The 20,680-nt window shown below is 44.0% G+C and overlaps 1 protein-coding gene and 1 long non-coding RNA gene across 2 annotated transcripts in view; one reads left to right on the top strand and one right to left on the bottom strand.

Moving 5' to 3' along the window:
* The window catches only part of LOC144771913 (uncharacterized), an 825,386-nt gene that overhangs the window by 128,305 nt on the left and 676,401 nt on the right, over positions 1–20,680 (top strand). The gene's annotated exons all lie outside the window — the stretch shown is intronic.
* NHS (NHS actin remodeling regulator) overlaps positions 1–20,680 on the bottom strand; it is a 460,129-nt gene that overhangs the window by 48,036 nt on the left and 391,413 nt on the right. Inside the window, exon 4 of the mRNA XM_078658108.1 lies at positions 5,174–5,236. Within this exon, the coding sequence (XP_078514234.1) occupies positions 5,174–5,236 (63 nt within the window). The remainder of the gene's footprint in view (positions 1–5,173; positions 5,237–20,680) is intronic.

The raw sequence follows: 20,680 nt of genomic DNA, 5'->3' as shown, positions 1-20,680 counted from the left end.
CACAATCAATCTTTGGTCTTTTTCAATGTTCAAACTGAAGAGTCCCAGGTCCCTTTGTTGCTCCTGGTTCCCAGCTACGCTTTACTCCTCTTTTTCGCCACAAAATGTCTCGTAACTCAGCTTCCGCAGCGCAGCATTTACCGCAGAACTTCCTCTTTTCTCCATTTAAAGTTTAAGGACAATTAAATATCAACATATGTTTTATAACTGACCACTTAAGGAGACTATTTAATTTACTGGACGGTCCCCATCGAGCTGTATGTACTGTACGTTTACGCAAGCACTCTAGCCCCCTGTACGTCAGCACTATTCAAGTTAATCTGGGAGCCTCTGTTAGGAGCACTGGTAGTGGCCAGTGTTTAAAAATATTTCTGATCACTTTCTGTACTCACCAGGTCAACATTTTTCCTCAACGCGCAACTGTTGCGTACCCCGCGTATTCTACTTGTCTACCACCCGACGCCATCTACAGAAATGCTCTTGCCATGGTCAGATTTACTGGAGAGCTGAAAGGGTCCCCTTCCATGCCTCCTCTCCCACTCTGGCTCCATCTTTCTGGTGCTTTTGTGCAGACTCCCAGCGCACATGAATGGCTCAACCAAACTTCAAGCACAAAAGACCGTTTCCTAGGTAACTTCTACAAGAAGTTTGATGCATGCATGGAGAAAAAAAAAACAGACTGCAGTTTGTTGCAGGTTTCTTTTTCTGAACAACAAAGAGCATCTGACTAAAAAAAGAAGGAAGGCTTGACTGGATGCCAGAAACAATAGCACAAATGAACGTTTGGAAGGGATATCTATACACACAAAGCATTGGTTAATGCACAGACATATTAAGAATAGAGTTATTCATGCTGTAACATTATTTTAGAATCTTTTCTTTAAAAAAGGATAGTGCCGTGCTTGGAAGTTGAACATTGATGAGATAAGGTGGTGTCCCTGGGAACATTGTAAACATTATATTTTTAGGTCCTGGTTGTTCTCAGCCTGTTAGCGTTGTTAATGAGGGTTCTTTCGCTTTAAGATGCAAGTACTACTTGAACTCGCCATTGACAAGCAGTGGGCAGAAAGAATGCTTTGGAAGGTCTCAGCAGGGTGCTGTGCGCCTGCTTTTTAACAAGATGAACTTTTACTAAGCATTAGTGTAAATTGAGGGTCTGACCCACGAAATGGAGGTTACATGAAAGGTGTGGGTCTGGCTGACAAACAGCTTCAGCCGCTACATGCCAAGACCTGTTGCTACAGCAACAGTGTACAGTGTAAGGAGACTTGGGACCCCATGGGGGTAATGGATTCTTTATATTATTAATTTCATAATGAGATGGTTCCCAATAATGACCACATTCTTTTATCTGAAAGAAGAGCTGGCTGTCCCAGTTCTCGCAACTGGCGTTGGAGGATACATTTGCAACCCTTCTAAAAGGCGACAAATCAGCAGATAAGAATTTTCAGGTGATGGCAGAAGTCCTTTAATTGGCCCAGTAAGGGCTGTACCCACAGCAAATTCCAATGCTAAAATCTGCGGCAAGTATCAAGTCCTTTGGCAAGGGGATAATGGCTCCTTTCTTTGTGTAAGACATAGGCACAGTTTTCTCCTGGCAAAAGTTCAAACTCATTATGCGTGAGTGGCACCTCCTCTACATTAAAGATTTCTAGTTTCCCACCCACTCAACATTTCAATTTATTTCGGGGGTTTGGTAGGATTTATGCCTTCAACGCAAAGTTCCAGTTTCTCATTACATTGTTGTCTACATCAACGTAGACTATCAATGAGTGTCACAAATTGTTGTGCAAGGCATCACCTGTTAGTTGAAAACTCTGTTGAAGTGAACAGATATCCTGCGGTCTGACAGCTGGTTTGATCGATTGTAAGAAAGTTACAGAGCACAGATACCTTTCCCACATGTTTTTAACATTTCTGTTAAATGTTGGGAGGTGCAATTTGTTTTACCCATTGGCATAAGCAATGTGAGGTTTAATAAACGCCACACTGTGCCCTCCTCATTCACAAATGTTTGTTACACTAATCTAATTTATGTCTTCTGTGTTGTGTGGGTTAAGTTACACCTTCACTCACCTGCAGACCCCCTAATCAACCCTCAAACCCACTTCACCCCTCAAAATCTGCCACTGCCTCGCTTCAGCAGGGTAGCGACTGGTCAACAACTATCTTCAAGATCAACGATTGACCTTTAGGGGCATATGCAAGACACACCAGTTTCAAAATCTGGAAACTCAAGCTCTGCTCTAAGGAGACTATATGGTGCTTTGATATCCTTTGCATTTTTTTGCTCTCTGGGCATACTTAATAACTATTCATTACATCTGCTTCTTGTGATTACGTACATAGTAAACAGCCTATTTTCCGATGGTGGACGGTGCAAAATATCTTCCACCATCTCCTCTTCCTTTCCTACGCAGTCTCCCACACAATGTCAGTAAAAATAATAAAACTCATGCAGTGTCAAAGTTCTAAAACATAAGCAAATTAATGGAGGGTCAGAATCATATAAGTCAACGGAGAATGAGCAATATTAACTCTGATGAGGAGTAAAGATTAAAGAAGTCATTGTAGCCATCAGACATAAAGAGTGTCTAGATCACGGAAGTCAGTGGAGGGTAACAATCTAGATCATGGAAGTCAGTGGAGGGTAACAATCTAGATCACGGAAGTCAGTGTATGGTACCAATCTAGATCACGGAAGTCAGTGTCAGTGGAGGGTACCAATTTAGATCACGGAAGTCAGTGGAGGGTAACCATCTAGATCATGGAAGTCAGTGGAGGGTAACAATCTAGATCACGGAAGTCAGTGGAGGGTAACAATCTAGATCATGGAAGTCAGTGGAGGGTAACAATCTAGATCACGGAAGTCAGTGTAGGGTACCAATCTAGATCACGGAAGTCAGTGTCAGTGGAGGGTACCAATCTAGATCACGGAAGTCAGTGTCAGTGGAGGGTACCAATTTAGATCACGGAAGTCAGTGGAGGGTAACCATCTAGATCATGGAAGTCAGTGGAGGGTAACAATCTAGATCATGGAAGTCAGTGGAGGGTAACAATCTAGATAACGGAAGTCAGTGTAGGGTACCAATCTAGATCACGGAAGTCAGTGTCAGTGGAGGGTACCAATCTAGATCACGGAAGTCAGTGTCAGTGGAGGGTACCAATTTAGATCACGGAAGTCAGTGGAGGGTAACCATCTAGATCATGGAAGTCAGTGGAGGGTAACAATCTAGATCACGGAAGTCAGTGGAGGGTAACAATCTAGATCACGGAAGTCAGTGGAGGGTAACAATCTAGATCACGGAAGTCAGTGTAGGGTACCAATCTAGATCACGGAAGTCAGTGTCAGTGGAGGGTACCAATCTAGATCACGGAAGTCAGTGTCAGTGGAGGGTACCAATTTAGATCACAGAAGTCAGTGGAGGGTAACCATCTAGATCATGGAAGTCAGTGGAGGGTAACAATCTAGATCACAGAAGTCAGTGTCAATGGAGAATACCAATTTAGATCACGGAAGTCAGTGGAGGGTAACCATCTAGATCATGGAAGTCAGTGGAGGGTAACAATCTAGATCACGGAAGTCAGTGGAGGGTAACAATCTACATCATGGAAGTCAGTGGAGGGTAACAATCTAGATCACGGAAGTCAGTGTCAGTGGAGGGTACCAATTTAGATCACGGAAGTCAGTGGAGGGTAACCATCTAGATCATGGAAGTCAGTGGAGGGTAATAATCTAGATCATGGAAGTCAGTAGAGGGTACCAATTTAGATCACGGAAGTCAGTGGAGGGTACCAATCTAGATCACGGAAGTCAGTGTAGGGTAATAATCTAGATCATGGAAGTCAGTAGAGGGTACCAATTTAGATCACGGAAGTCAGTGGAGGGTACCAATCTAGATCACGGAAGTCAGTGTCAGTGGAGGGTACCAATTTAGATCACGGAAGTCAGTGGAGGGTACCAATCTAGATCACGAAAGTCAGTGTAGGGTACCAATCTAGATCACGGAAGTCAGTGTCAGTGGAGGGTACCAATCTAGATCACGGAAGTCAGTGTCAGTGGAGGGTACCAATTTAGATCACGGAAGTCAGTGGAGGGTAACCATCTAGATCATGGAAGTCAGTGGAGGGTAACAATCTAGATCACGGAAGTCAGTGTAGGGTACCAATCTAGATCACGGAAGTCAGTGTCAGTGGAGGGTACCAATTTAGATCACGGAAGTCAGTGAAGGGTACCAATCTAGATCACGGAAGTCAGAGTAGGGTAACAATCATAGAAGTCAACGAGTTGTAAAAACTGCAAAACTCTCGATAATGGAGTGTTGCACCATAGAAAGCAATAGAGTGTAAAAATCTTAAAACGAATAAATTTAACAGACTGACCGCAGACTGACAAAATCATGGACGTCGATGTTTCTACATCACTGACGATCACTCAGCTGAATACAGTGTAATATCATAGAACATGGGGGTCAAGTCTCCGAACTCAATGGAGTGAAAAACTCATACTAATCAATAGGATCTGAAACCCAAAGAACTCAAGAATTGCCCCACTAAATGAACTCAATAAAATGTCAAAATCTATGTGCTAAATGGAAGATTAAAATCACAGAAATTATGAGTGTGGCATCATTGCAATTCAAAAGCTATATGGGAACCAAGTTGATACGCTTGCTTATGACATGAAGACATGTGTTTGCCACCTGAAATAGTTCTATATCATCGACTCAAGATTTTGCATGCAACTCTTACTTCCTACTAAGATGGCTGTATGCTCCAACTGCCAATTTGTGCTGCCGCAAAGGTACACTGACATTAGAAAAAATAAATTTTTTGCAATTAATGGGAGAGCACAACTGCCTACGTTGACCATTCATCAGATCGTAAATGCATTCTTGAAGAATAGGAAATCACCTCTCTTGCGTCTCTTTTACACAGAATCGACATATATGTGGACATTCCCCCCATAAGTGTGGATTGACTGATCACATCACCAAATTGCATCTTTTGTCATTTTCTGAATTTTTCTTCAGACTGAAGATATAGTTTGAAGCAAGTGTGAAAAAAGGAGACAGAAAGCCAGGGACAGTGTTTTAGTTGAAGAAGAGAGCGTGAAGGAGACAGAGTTGTTAATAGAAGCTCGCTTTTTTTCCTTCAGGTTCTATTCAAATACCTTTCTACTCCAGGGAGCCATGTGGCAACACTCAGTGGGAGAGCGTGAGCGGGAACTGTTATACTATGAACACAAAATGGAGGGAAAAAATGGAAAAATTAAAACACATACATCCAAGCACAATGTGTATGGTAAAACTGTTTGAACCGTGAGCTGCAGGAATTGAAAACATCAAGCAATGGCATAGTCACAGTTTAAAGCTCTTTCTCCAGTTCAATGGATTCACAGTTCAGTCACACACAAAAATAAAGGGATGGACACATTCCCGGAGCAAAATAAAACATTTCTCACAATGAAGGAAGCATCACAAGATTCAGAAACTGACCACATTTTTCTTGCACATGTGTACTCATGTATGCATGCAATCTACTGTGTGCAGAGCGCTAAGGTGAAGATGGTTAAAGCATGTTGGCTTCACTCGTCATACACAGCTAGTCATAAAGTTATCACATGAAAGTGAAGAACAACATAGTGCATGATGGAAAAGGGTACATTTGGTACTGTTTAATGAACAGGTTCTATGTCCCTGTACAGGTGCAGGATGCTGCTGTGCTCAAGTCATTTTAACCCCTTGGGCGTGTCTGTGATTCTGCGCCTGTGCCGCCGTTTCGAAGAGTGGGCGGGTTCATGACGGCCCCCAGCCGTCATCAGCAGACGAGCACTGTGATGCATGACGGACGGGGGCCGTCATCAGCACGCAAGGGGTTAAGAAAGCATGCTGCCTACAGTGAATGCACTAACTTGACAATTACACAAGTTAGTGCATGGGTTCGAAAACCCAGAGCGGTGGATGCCGCTCTGTGTTTCCATTCTTTGATGTCCAGATCAGTTGCTCTAACATAACTAACAACAATATCACCCCTGTAATCTAGATTTTCTGTTGTTAACTCCATTGTGGTGATAGTTTTCTAACAAATATTTAGGACACTATATTTATGTCAGCGTATATTTTGACAGCAATTTCCTGATTCCACACTCTGTAAGCAGAGCTATTTTTGAAAAGGGATCCCAGCTCTGCTCGCCCCTCTGTGCAAGTGCAGGTGATAGTCCTAGATAGTGATAGATATTTTACTAATACTATAAGTGTAAATATACTTACCTATATGGGCTCATAGCCAACCTCCTTCGTCCATTGATCTGTTTTTGTGACATTCACTTTGGTCTTCTGCCCACTACAGCATACAGAATGGTAGACTAGTCTCATAAATAGGAAGACAATGACAACCAATGGGATAATGGAGCAAAAGGCCTGTTACCGGCCATCATTGGCCCTCCGCCACTCCTGGGTCTATGGTGCAGCACCCAACATTCCAAAGCTTCAACGTAGCCTTAGAGTCCAACGTAGAGTGCTCTACCGGCCATGAAAGGCCCGCTCCAGCGTTAAAGCATTGACAAGTGAGTGGGCCTTTAATGGCCGGTAGAGCCCGCTATGGGGTGCTCTAAGGCTCTTAAAGCATTCCGCCCCTGGAGGGCAGAATGTTCTAATTTGTAACACAAAGGCCTCATGGAGCCCGAAGGGGTTGAAATTCCCCTGGGCTCCCTGAGGCCTCTGTTCACAGCAACAGCTGTAAACAAACTTTGGAATGTTGATGCTCTGGGCTTCTACTGGCCATTAGAAGCCCGGAGCACCCCATTGTCTTCAATCGAGCGCTCAACATTCCAATGTTCTAAATGTGGTTATAGAACTCTGAGGTCCCTTGAAATATTTTTGTAAAGGGGTTTGAAATGTTATTCTTTATAACATATGGTCATACTCTGTCCCTTCCCCAATTACATTTGAAATATTTGGTCTCCTGCTCCATTTAAAAACTATAAACTCTGCCGGTAGATATGCTGAATTGATGTGGAGTCTACTATGGAAGTAAACACTACAATATACTGTTAGGACTTTACTGCAAAATCATAATGGAGGCAATTAAATCTAAATCACTTCTGTAAAACCCGTCTGAGGCTCATAATTATAGTAACATGCAGATAGATTTCTGCTTGTCTCTTCTGGGATCCATAGTAGAATACACACTGCTATTAAAGTTTCCTTATTGCTGATGATATTGAATTTACCGAGTGACACAGATGAGAAGAAAAACAGCTGGATTGCTAGTTGTTCCTTTAATTCGAATATCATGGGTGAAACTAATATCAGACTTCTAAGTTCATTGATATTGGTCTGCAGCCAACACATCATTGAGTATTAAAAAGAACGCAGGAAATGCTCGAGAAAACAAGCTTTATTAAATATTTTAAAATGTTGCAAGGTGCCGGTTTATCATAAAACGAAGGAGGCGGTAATACAACTTAATTGCACATTTTTATGCAAAACTTTCCAAATGTACTGAGCATGGACTACAATTCACCAAAATGCCAGGGGTAAAGGAAGTGAATTCACGTGCCCCTTGACCTTCACTTTCACTCACAAATACATATGCTTATACATACACATGCATTCACACACACACACACTCACGCATACATGCACACAGTGCCTACACATGCACACACATTCACACATATACACACACACTCTCTCTTAACATGGAACAATAGAAGTGCAAGCACTCTGTACCACTCTCTCTCAACATGGAACAATAGAAGTGCAAGCACTCTGTACCAGAGTATCTGTTGTTTCTGAGAAGTGCCGGTACTCTCCAATTAAAACTATTATGTCTCTCTTGAGAAATGCCGGTATTCTCCAATTAAAGCTATTATGTCTCTCTTGAGAAGTGCCGGTACTCTCCAATTAAAGCTATTATGTCTCTCTTGAGAAGTGCAAGTGCTCTCCTTCTCAAAATGAAAAGGTGCCTGTACTCAGTACTGTTCAGTGCTACTGGCACATTCAATGCACTGCTGCTACATAAACACACTCAAAACTGCAAGAACACACACAACAGGCATACATTTAAAAGCATTTAATTTTAGTTCCCTTGGCTGGCAGGGAATGGTATATTCCAGCTATTTGTACTCCATTTTTTATTAAACTTCTTAGGTCAATAAAAAAGGATTCATGAATCTTTGTGCTCTTCTCTAGAGCTGGGACCAAGGCCCCTATGTTAGCTTGCTCTCCTAAATTACTCGTAGCTTGTGACAGCTTGTTTGTTATAAAATCGAAGTGCTCTTGGCACTCTACAACTTTGGCCCATCGAAGATGGCGCATGTCGTTTGAAATGACCACGTCACTGGGCGAGTCTTGTCCCGCGCCCCTTGTATCGGTGGATACCTCCCAATAGGTCAGGGACATACAAAGTGGGTTGTGGTCACTCTCAACCCTTTCAACTACCGACATATCCACTAGATGTTTCCATAATCCCAGGCTAATCAGGATATAGTCGATTCTGCTTTCGCGAGGGCCACTCCTATAGGTAGAGGCCGCTAGTTTATCATGCACAGTCCTGCCATTGGTTGCTCTCAACCGTTTGTTCAGACAAAATGAGTTTAACTGGATTGAGAGTTCAGTCCACCTTTTAACTGGATCTAATTTGAGCTGCGGGACACCCCACTCCCTATCTTCATCATCGATGATGTTCCAGTCACCATTTAACAGGGCTCAAAGGTTGTGTTAAAATCTCCGCCTCGGATAATGCATGAATGCTGCGAATAACATTCAATACATTCATCCAGGCAGACTAAAACTTCCGAATTCTTGCCCCCCGTGCTACGTGCGTACAAATTATAGATATGAACTGGTTTTTCATTTTTGTACCTAAGAGCGAGAATCTGGAGATCCTTATGATTAGAATCAAGGGGTTTGATAGTGACATCAAGACTCTGGCTAATCCAGATCGATAGGCCACCCGAAGGGCGTCCTCTACCACTCTTTACTGCGTGTACACTATAGTTCAAGAAGCCTGGAAAATGAAACGCTTCTAATAACCAGGTTTCTTGGAAGAGGCATATTTTGTGTTGATTAATAAACGAGGCCCAATCTGGAGATTCTGTTTTAGATTTTAGGCCAGCCACATTCCAAGATAGGATTGAACAAGATTTACCCGGTCCTAATGAAGAACTATCATTTAGCTTCAGACTAGAATTCAAATCTACCACAGAATTAGGGGGGTCCACAGAAGTATTCAAGGATATTGGTATTACATTGGGACCCACAGTCCCTACTTTATGCTAGGATAGCTTTTCTCTAACCAATCCATCCGGTCCACCTGCCTGAACTGAGCCATTCGATAGTCAATCGTTATAATCCAGACCCGAACTTCCCTCTACGTTCCCTCCCAGACGATCTTTACAGTGCATTAGCCATTTCTGGGGGGAGACGATCTCATTTGTACTCTAGAGTGGTCGGGAGAACAACTCCTAAACTCCAAGTGGATTAGGTTTTTTGCCATCTCGGTGTTCCTGAGTCTTAACTCAATACAATCTACTGGGTCCCCTTGAAATGAGAGCCGTTTGGAACTAACAATGTCATCTCTAATTATAGATCTACAGCCCCGGACATACATTATCCAATGGATAGCTTTATTTGTTAGGGATTCATAGGTTTACGGGGCCTTTCCAAGGCTCAGTTTGGGGACATTAACCAAGTAGACCAGTGGTGGCTTTCTTATATTGTGATTCAGACCAGGGCAAGAAGTGCCTGGGCTCAACATATCTTTTCCATTCTTCGCGGGACTAGCAACACTCTGTTGCATAGTAGAACTACCAATTGACATAATTCCACTACCCTTCTTCCCTTGGTGATTCCCCCCGAGTTAGAGATGTTTGCCTAGGGGCATTGGCAGACTCATGATGTGTTTTTGATACACCCCTCCCAGCTTGGTCATCTCGCTATATAATATGGCTGTTAGTGCGGGAGTGCTTTGCTTGCCCCTACATTTTGCAGCTTCTATTGCGTGGGGTCCACTTACTCCACTGCCTTTCGTAGTGGCTACACAAGTAGGGGAAGAAGCCATAGCCTGGCTAACCCTGCCCTGGTTTACTACGTCAGTAAGATGGTCTAACTTAGTTTGCATGACCTCAATCAGCTTGCACAGCTGTTTGACTACTAAAGATAGTGGGTTGGTGGCTGTCTCTATTTGGGCAAGAATACTAGAAGTATCTTGCAACTGGGAGTCACCTTTGCTTAAACAGGTGTCTCCCTGGGGAATGTCTAAAGGAAGGTTAAAATCACAAATATCAGTTTGCGCCAAGACTGTGAACTTGTTTTTTACACGGCAGAACTGGTGGCTTAGGCAAAAGGGAGGTCAAGGGAGAGGTGTTCTGGGCTTGCTCGATACCCGAAGTTTTACATATATTCCCCCCATCTAAAGCTACAATATTTACAGTACCACCCACTTTGGATTTATTCAGAAACATTTCGGGAATTACCGATACACTCCTCCTACCCCCTATCCCATCATTAGCATCCATATTGTTTCCACCCCCATAGTTCTTCCCACATGGTGGGGATTTCGCAGTCAAAAGTTTCTCACATTCTTCAATTAGGTCGTCAATCCGGTCCATCACACAATTTCCCCCTGCGTGAGATATTGATTTCTTTGGGGGATTGACTTCATTCTTCTAGGTTTTTTTCCACCCCTAGGGATGCCATCCGAACCTTCGTTCAGATCTTCCATGATTTTCCTCCTCCCCATGGGTTATATACTTAGGCACGAGTTTGTACAATAGGGAAAGCACAGTACCTTTTAGATGTAAATCAAGGGGGGTAGCACGGCATGGCCTCCTTCGGCCTCTGACGGCCTTGGACGGTCCCGCCCTTGTCCCGGGCTTCTCCCGGCGCGCCCGTGCGCGTCCCGCGAAGCGTTCCACTGATTTCAAGCGCCACCTGGCACAGCGGTGGCGTCACTGGTGCGCCGTGGTCGCCGGGGCACCTGGGAAATGTAGTTCCCGGTCCTCTGGTGCGCCAAATAGAGTAGCCGTTGCCCTCACGGTGGGAATGGCAGGCAGTGGTCGCACGGACCACTGTCTACCCTTAAAAAATAAATATAAGTATTTCATTTCTCTTTTTGAAATGCATCCCGCTTTCCTTTAAGGAAAACTGGGTGCATTTTTAAAAAAAAAGTTGCTTTGTTAAAAAGCAAACACATGCATGGTGGTCTGATGTCCCCAGCCTGCCACCATCCCTGTGTTATTGTCCATTCCCAATGGGTTGCAAATTGTGACCTGCTTCATGAATATTGATGAGGAAGGTCCCTTGTGACCCATTTGGGATTTGCTAATGTGGTTGAGACACATTTCTACATTTCATTTTGCGAATCTTAAATTTAGAGTCCCAAAAAATCGCAATTAGAGACAGGCAAAATGAAATGCTCGTACATCGGGCCCATGATCTCCATGCTACTCTAATAGACAAAATTAGATATCTGTGTTGCTGTCACAGATGTAATGTCTCATTTAACTTGACCACGATTTCAGTTGTGTAGTTTCCTAAATCAGTTGAGCTGGTGATTAAGGTCAATGACTTGGCATCCTCATTCGCACCCAAAAGACTTTGGTCTATTTGGAGATGTCAGTGATTGGAAGGATGGTTGCTCAGGGTGGCCAATCATAATATTTGTAAGGAAGACAGTCCTGATCACTGCTGAAGACATACTCTCGTTGTAAAATAGCTAGAGGTAATACAGGGGCATATTATCAAGCCCCAGCGATAATTATCGCTATGCGCATTTTGCGCTAGGATAATTATCGCCGAGTAGCGTGGATTTTTATCACTGAGATAGCGTGCTATCAGCAACGCTTAACTCAGAAGTGATAAAAATCCTCGCGTTAACTGCCAAATGAGAGATTATCGCTGGAAAACCAACGATAATCTCTCGAAGTTTGGCGTTAGCTTGATGATAGGTGCTCACAAACTTAGCCATGATATCCACCTTCCATAGGATATCATGGCTAAGTCAGGAAAATACCAGGTGTAAACCGCGGTTAGCGCTGCTTTTTTTAATCACTAACAGGGTTAGCGATATCCTTGATAATAGGAGAAATGTCGCTTAACAACATTTCTCCTATTATTTTTCTCTGAAACGCCCCCTTTGCATCTCATTAGAGATGCAAGGGGAAGCGTAGAGAAAAAGGGTGCTAACATGCGAATTTGCGTGTTAGCACCCTGTTGCTGATAGGGAGATAATTTTATCTCCGCTTTCTTGGCTTTTAAAGCCAAAAAAGCGGAGATAAATCCCTTGATAATATGCCACACAGACTCTGCAATGCCCTCGAGGCAAGGGTGGTTGTTTTAGATATATTTCCTCTTGAGATCAAAACGCTATTCGAGGTCTTGGCAGTAAGTGGCAGCAGCTGCAAAGCCTTGACTTTATGAAGGGTCCAGTGCTGCCTATTAACTTGTCCGAATCTTTACTCTAGGGACAAAGCCGGGGAAATGTCCCATTATAGCTATCATATTGCTCGACTCTTCACTACTAGCAGGACAAGGCGTTACCCACAATTCTCAGAAGGATCAGTGAATATCAATAATGTTTCGATCGTGCCCTAGACAAGGCTTGATTTCTGAATATAACAAGTGCAGTTGCCCCAAGATGTCTCAGGAACCCGTGGCTAGCACTGCTGAATATCGCCGCTGTCGAATACCGAGACTGCATAGGTTTGATTTCACCTCGCTGTCGGATGCTCCTGGCCCGTTAATCTCACTCTGGCATTTTCTTTCTCATCCTTTTTTTCTACTTTTTACCTTGCGACTGCCTTCTCTTTTTCTCTTCGTCCTTTTCCCCCCTTTTTGTGTATTGCTCTTTCTTGCCCGGCCCAAACTCTCATGAGGAAAACAAAGTGCTGTTTCCCAAAAATAATTGCCGGTGTGCCCCACCTGCAACCACCGACTCAAATTAAGCACCAGCCCTAGGAGCTCTCTTTTCCTTCCTCCATACCACCTAGCAGTGGTGTAATTGTCTAATAGGAAGGTGATACGGTTTAACCGTGATGCGCTTGGAAAATCCTGTATTTAACTAGGTAGAGGTAGGGCGATGGTGGGTGAGAGGTGCTATGCAAAATGGTACTCCCTGCAAAACTTGAAGAGGCCTCCCTAAAATATCAATGTAATTGGCCGCACAGACTCCTGGGAGGGCTCTATCGTTAAACTGGGGGCGGCAACCCACACTTTTTTATATTAACACATTATACGGTGAAGAGAGCGTTGACACTAGCTTCATGCCCAGGCCAGTGGGAAGATTGGGGGTGGGGGTTGTGGGGGCAAAAACTAGTTATGGGTCCTTGACCAAGACAACCTGGTCAAGCAAACACAAGGAGATGATGGACGGAGCCCTGAAACTTTTCAGACACTTATCCCCAGTCGCAGATCTGGGTTGAATCCATCATCCATCATCTTCTCTAGCTCACTTTGCCACCCCAGTTGAGACCCATCTATATGCAAAACAGTCTTGACCCTAAGAAGCATCCTAAGACCGGTTTCAGGGTAACACCCCGCATCAGCCAGGCTAGCTTGAGTCCAGTGGCAAAGTAAGCAAGGGACCCACGTCTGGGCATACCCTGCCAACGTAGCTAGCCTGGCTGATGAGGAATGAGGGGTGTTACCCCGAAACTGGTCCCAGGATGCTTGTTTCCGGTCCAGGGAAGACCTGGCTTGGCAGTTAGGGCTGGACTGTTCCCATGAGGCACAGGGTTAAGACTGATTTGCATATATCTGGGTCTGAACTGGGATGGTGAAGTAAGCTAAAGAACGATGATGGACTGAACCCAGATCTGTGACTGGGGGTAAGTGCCTGAAAAGTTTCAGCGCTCAGTTTATCATCTTGTGTTTGCTTTGTTCATCCTAAGTTGGCAGAGTATGCCCAGGTGTGGGTCCCTTGCTCACTTTGCCACTGCTTGCAATCTAGCCTGGCTGATGAGGGGTGTTACCCCGAAATCGGTCCCAGGATGCTTGTTATCAGTCCAAGGAAGACCTTGCTTGGCAGTTCAGACTGGACTGTTCCCATGAGGCACAGGATCAAGACTAATTTGTACATAGCTGTTTCTGAACTGGGATGGTGAAGTAAGCTAAAGAACGATGATGGACTGAACCCAGATCTGTGACTGGGAGCAAGGATCTGAAAAGTTTCAGCGATCCATCCACCATCTCCTTGTGTTTACTTATTATTTATTGACTTCTTTTACAAATGAAACATTGAGCACAGTGGAGGCCGCATGGCTCGTGGGAGGTGGGGGGGAGAGGGTGCAGAGTTGTGATTGGTCTGAGCGTCCTGGTTTGACGCTCAGCCAGGGAATGGGGGCCTGGGCATGTTCTCCATGCAAGCTGTAATGCAGCCTCCATGGAGAACAGGAAAAGTGCATATGACTTATTTTTTTAGTCATGTGCACTTAGGAGTGTGCAAACCACTCCTCCCCTGCCATGCTCAGAGAGCAGAGCAACACCGCCCACCTGCCGGCCTACAAAGCAGCATGGAAACCAGTATTGACGGAAACATAAAATGATAATAACTCAAAATTATTATCCTTTTATGTTTCCTTAATTTGCACTGCTTAAAAGCAGTGGGACGACGCTCCTCCGCCATCGTGGAGGAGTAGTCACTGAATATTACCCCACTGTGCACCTGCAAATGGGACCTCCAAAAGAGCCAAACATTAAAATGCAAATGTCTGACCCTAAACATTAAGTGAAGAGGGCCTGCAAGTTTGAAAAGAAGTAGAGTATTTTGATACTTGTGGTACATAACACTATTGTAGAATGTCTAAACTCTGGAACGAGGATCACACATGTGCATGTGCCAACTTATCTTGTAGACAGTGACTCTGGGTGGAGCCCTTGTATACACCTCCTTTCTTTGGCTGGAATTGGTAGACTGCCAATCTCCTATACACAGTGACCACTGCAGCAAGCAGTCCCACAATGTCGCTTTCTCCTCCAATGAAAGTGTAGGGTTATGGCGCAGATTTAGTGCTCAACGGGCACAGACTGCGGTAGACAGACTGTAGTAGGTGCCATTTGTTCACAGCTGGACCACCCAGTCATATGGCACAGAGCCACTCCCAAAACAATTAAATGTATTAGATGTAAGCCAGTAAAAAGGGTAGCTATTACTGGCACGTTTACAGGTGCTGGCTGTATTGAGAAGCATGCAGGCGGACCAAAGACCAAAATGGTACCTGGAGCTGCAGCTATAGGGATTGGAAACACCACCCTGCATCTTAGTAGCCCTGTGAACCTGTCATTTACCACACACATGACATATTAAGGAATTACTCCACAAATCACCCCTTGCCTGGCATGATCATTACGGGCTTACACAGCCTATATCATAGCCTATGTGGCCAATCGCCTTTTCTTACCTACTTTGTTAGTGGGTGGTATTTTCTCTTTCAGAAACATCCCAAATTATATCTTACTGCATTGTAGCAGAACACAACTTTCCCCGTGGTGTATTTCACCACATGTAAAAAAAGATGTTTTTTGTGAAATAAATGCATCACAAACACATACCCTGATTACGAGTTCAGGTTCAACAGTTAGCAGGTGCGATAAATAGCTCCAATTGGAAGTGTTCTCCAAACGATGTTGAGTAGCATGTAGATTTTGGGGCTTACCGCATCAAAATCTGCATGTCCCTGCAATTAACTGGCCGTTTCCCCTCATTAAATTCCAGCAGATTTTACCAGTTGAAATTAAATGGGGGTTCAGATTTCACAGAACAAGTAGTGACTGGGTGCAATGTAATGCTTAATTTGAGCCAGTGGTTTCCAGTGCTCGGCACCGGAACTTTATTGCCAACACCGGCACTTGTGACAGCTGCCACATGGTGGAGCTGTTTTTGCAATTAAAAGGTGAGCAGAAGAACAGTTGTTTATTAATTCAATATACATTAAAAACAATTAATAACAGCCACCCAAGCCATTCTTATAGCTTTGGGGGCCTCAAACAGTCTGAAATGTCACACTTGTAGCAGTGTGATGTTTTGTATTTGTACTGGTACTGTCATTGGCAGCCCTGGCAGGGGCAATGAATTGTGAAAGCTGTGGTGGCCTCCTGACGAGGGCCCTGGCACTTATGCTTTTTACAAATTAAGCACTGCGTAATGCTAGACCTAAAATGGGTATGAAGCAGCACGAGATTGCACCAATCAATATCTAAAAGAAGATAAAGCCCTGATTAAAAGTGAGCTGGAAAATTCTGACCCTAGCGCAAACCCCTGTTTGTGCAGAGGCAGAATCATGAGCTATACACACTTCATTGCACCAGTGGTTAATTTGTACAATAATAACTGCTGGGCTCTCGTCAGGAGGCAGCTTGAACCAGCCCATTTCTCCTGTTAGCGCCGCCTAAAATAGTGTGGTGAAGATGTGGCGTGATGGCCAGAGCTGCAGACTTCGGAGCTGTGGAAGCAGGTTGGAGTCGCGGCATGGGTCAACATCCTGTGGTTCTGGGAAAATCACTTAATCTCCCTGTAAATTAATGCATCCTTAATTGGTGCTCATGAAAATCGCCAGTGTTGATGATTTAGTGCCGGTGATGAGCACCGGAAACCACCAGCTCAAATTAAGCACTGGCTTGGGAGACCTTTACTTAGAAATATAAGCGCTGTAAGCCTCAGTGCTATTGAGCTACACAAAATAGCAAATCATTACTACTGCTTACTAACATTGTATAGTCTGAGCGACGGTGTTTAGACAAAACATCAGGCAAAAAATATTGTATGGACAACATATTGTGTCAATAATGTCAAGGACAAAAATATTGTGAAGGTAAGTTTCTATAGGTAGCATTGTTTTACTATATATTACTCCAAACATATGTACCTTTTCGATATATACATCTTCAATGTACGTAATTATGGAGTTAGGAATAGAAAACCTATATCTGTCTATTTGCACCTACCTTCTTGGTATTTTGGCCCTCGATATTTATTGATATGATATTTTTATTACTGCTATTCTGTCAGTGATTCCAGAGTGACTCATCAGCACAGAAATGATAGCACATTATTTATCAAGGCAAATCCTGAGTTTCTGAGGAAGGCTGGTTGCTTCAGTGGTTATGCCACTGGTTTTAGAGTGTGGAGACATAGGTACAATTCCTGCTTCTGCACTTGACTCGAAGGATCAGATTTGTAAAAATAAAGTCACGCAACACAGCGCTGCCCCCAAAGAGGATGCGCTGTATTGCGTGACAGGAAGGGTAAGGAGAGCGCCATATCTACAGAGGTATGGCACTCTCCTCCCTTTCCCTGGTGCCGGAGTTGATTTCAGGTGCCACGCGCCAGGCACAACCCTTAGCGCCATAGTGCTAGGGTGCATGCCTGAGTCTAGCATAGGTTTTGTACAGGAAGGGTACCTTTCCTGTGCAAAATACTATGCCTAGAAAAGTTTAAACACTTTTCCCACATTGTAAGTGTGCTGCACAGTGCAGCACGCATGCAAAGTCAGAACTGAAAGGAGAAATCAAAACATTTCTCTTATTAACGCCTCCTTTGAAGTGGCATTAACTTTTGGCGCTAAACTGTGTCTACAATTGTTTGTAGATAGGGTTTTGCGTCAATAAGCATGGGTGGTAGTATGAGAATGCCCATGTAACACCCCCTTGGAGCTAAGTAACACAAAGCAGTGCCTTGTGCTGCTTTGCGTTACTTTCAGGGTACTTTCCAACGTAAAACAAGCTTTGCACTGGTAAATAAATCGGTACAAAATATTTTGTGCTAGTTAGCATCACTTTTGTGATGCTAACCCAGCAAAAAATGTTTGAAAATCTACCCCCAAGTGTGACCTCTGCTATATCATGTTTCGTTGACAAGCCGGTAAGATAGCCTAGGGGGTTAATACACCTTCCATTGAGATCTGCGTGTAACAACGAAGTCACAGATTTCAATCCTTGCAGGGATGGTGTGGTCTTTCATCCTTCCTAGGTCATACCCTTAAATTCAATAGAGTAATAACAAATCTGCTATTGACTTAACAGCTCCTATTTTTTTTACTGCTTTCTACAGATAATTTCAAACAGAAAACCATCTATTCCTCTACAGGTATTTACTTTTAAATTTGGAAAAAAGGAAAACAGGTCTGAAGTGGATGTGTTTGTTAAATGTATAAAGTGTAACATACGCCACTTAAACCTGCTTCAGGGGCACTATGCTGTCAATCACGTTTGCCAGGGCAATAGCTGTGGAGATTGATGGGCAGAGAAGTTAAAGACAAAAGGGGCAGCAGATGTTCATGTGTTTATAGCACCGTTCTAATGTATGCTTGAGAATGTATTGCATATGAATTATGCTTTATAAGACTATACAGACTGCAGTTTTGAGTTTGTCTAAAATGTTGGTATTTAAAGAGCACATTGCATCTTACAATGCAGTATACGCAAACATGTCATTTCTCCAGATCCTCACGTGATATATTCCCGGATTTATGAACTTGTCCTTTCACGCGAGTATAAATTTACGGAAGAAAGTGGGGGGAGGGAGGGCATAAGGGAATCACTACTAACCCCAAAACTCAAATTACATTTCGGAGTGCCACTCACAGTCCATTAACTGTATATGTACCTTCATGCCTGGAACCTTCATAAGACTGATATCCAAGGGGGAGCAAACAAATTCAACAGCCATCCTCTGTCCGAGCATCTGGCTTCATTCAGTCGTGCCTCCACAAATGAGTTCAATACCTCTACCGGCATAAAGGTGTGTGTTTTGCCATTTAATTCAACTCAGAGTTTCTCGCCGTGCCACCAGGATTCCCCAAATTTCAATTTTCGAAGGCCCTTTTTGATGGGCTGTAGACGGTGCTGCATTGCTTGACTATAATCTGGCAGTCTTAGAATAGTTCTCACATGTAGCGTGGCATCTCTCCTGTTTCTAGCTTTATGCAACAAAGCTCTCTTGCTGAAGGGTTACCCAGTTCTACTATCTCCATGCATTAGGAACCCAAAGATGTCCTCTGGCTGGTAAGCTTTATGCATTGGGTACCATCACCCTCATTGAGAGTTCAACTGAGAGGATCCCCTCCTCCAAAACACCTTGTATCTTCCCCCTAGGGGGCCTCTGTCAGGTTCATCTCTGGGACACCCAACAGGCCTTTGTGGTGTCTTCCACACACTTCAACTGTGTTTCTACTCAGATCATTGCAGGGATGAGGCTGGATTTCAACTGCTTTTGTTTCTTGTCATCAGAGCCCAACCCCATGACAGAAGTCTGCATGCCCAAGATCTGCTGCACCGCCCCTCCGATACTCACCCTTCATCCTTCCTGCCATCTTGTCTGGTGATGAAAGGGTGGCCACAATTGAGTTGCTTTTTCTCATCAGTACTCCTTGTTGTATCCTGTAGTTCCTTCAAGGCCACCAGAACCCCTCCCTCTGGGCCGCTCTCTTCATTCTTGGTGTCGAGCGCCCACTCTTCCTCCCTCTACCCGGAATGATGCTTGGGATGAGAAAGTCCATCATAGCCCCTTTTGCCTTCTTTGTTTTCCCCTTGATCTTCTTTAGGGTCATGATGGTTTCTCCCCTCTACCACTCTTGTCTCCATTCCACCCCGGGTTCCTCTCTGCTGGGATGTCAGTCTAGGGGTGAACATTGTTTACCACGAATCCGAAACAACGCATGCCATTACAACACGGTTTGTGTACAACGACCACGTTATTACAACACATGCCATTACAACTACTTGCTCTAGGGGTCAGAAGGTGTTGCATTTAAAATCCAACACTTTCCCTACTGTCGCACAGACTGGAGTCGGAATAATAAATTATACTATTCCAACATCCAGCTCCCCGCCCCAGAGCAAGTCGTTGTTCCGACTTGCATTGTAATGGCATGCGTTATTACAACGCGGTCGTTGTAATGGCATGTGTTTAAAAAGCATGCGGGGTAACGAGGCATATTCCAGTCTAGGCAGGGAAAAAGCAGGCACAACTTCTTAAGCCTACAGACTCACATGCACCATACATTCCTCAGTGCTGCCTTCCTTTCTTCTTGTGTGCCACAGTCCACAGCCACGTGGAGGAACGCTGAAGCACAGCCCCAAGAGTGTTGCACAACCTCTCACACTCTGTATATGTAGGTGCTAGATCTCATTGTATCGCCCCCGCAGCTGACCGAGTCCTACACGCCAAGTGTGACTGATTGGCAAGCACTATCTTGAATATCCTATTTACAACAGAGCATGGCTTTGGGTCTTTATGGGGTCTGGTACCCAATAATCCCATCAGTAGCCTGGGAGCAGAAGGTGGAACTCCCACAGCAAAACTCAAGAGTTCCAAGGTAATACGACTGGTGTGGAGCCCAGCAAGCCCCGCCTCTATCCCTTTTTTGGTTTATCAGTCACATAGTCTTGGAGGCACCCAATAAGGGCATGTTGTGCTTCATATTAAATCACTGACCCACTTTCTAGCTCAGCCACTCTTGTCTATGTTGCTGCAGGCCCTACAGGATCACTCTTGGTGAAGTTATGTATTGTACTGTAATTGCATTTATATAGCGCTTACTACCGCTGACGAGGCGTCAAAGTGCTTTTTCGGTGAGTAGCACACTACTCTGGAACCCATAAAGGATTATTGGTGAATTAGTATAGTGAAATATAAAGTAATATGAGTGGCGGATATGTTAGTCAGTTATTTGGAT

Source organism: Lissotriton helveticus, chromosome 8, assembly GCF_964261635.1.
Source record: "Lissotriton helveticus chromosome 8, aLisHel1.1, whole genome shotgun sequence".
NCBI lineage: Eukaryota > Metazoa > Chordata > Amphibia > Caudata > Salamandridae > Lissotriton > Lissotriton helveticus.
Note: the sequence above shows the minus strand (reverse complement) of the source record. Positions and strands in the feature narration are given on the sequence as shown.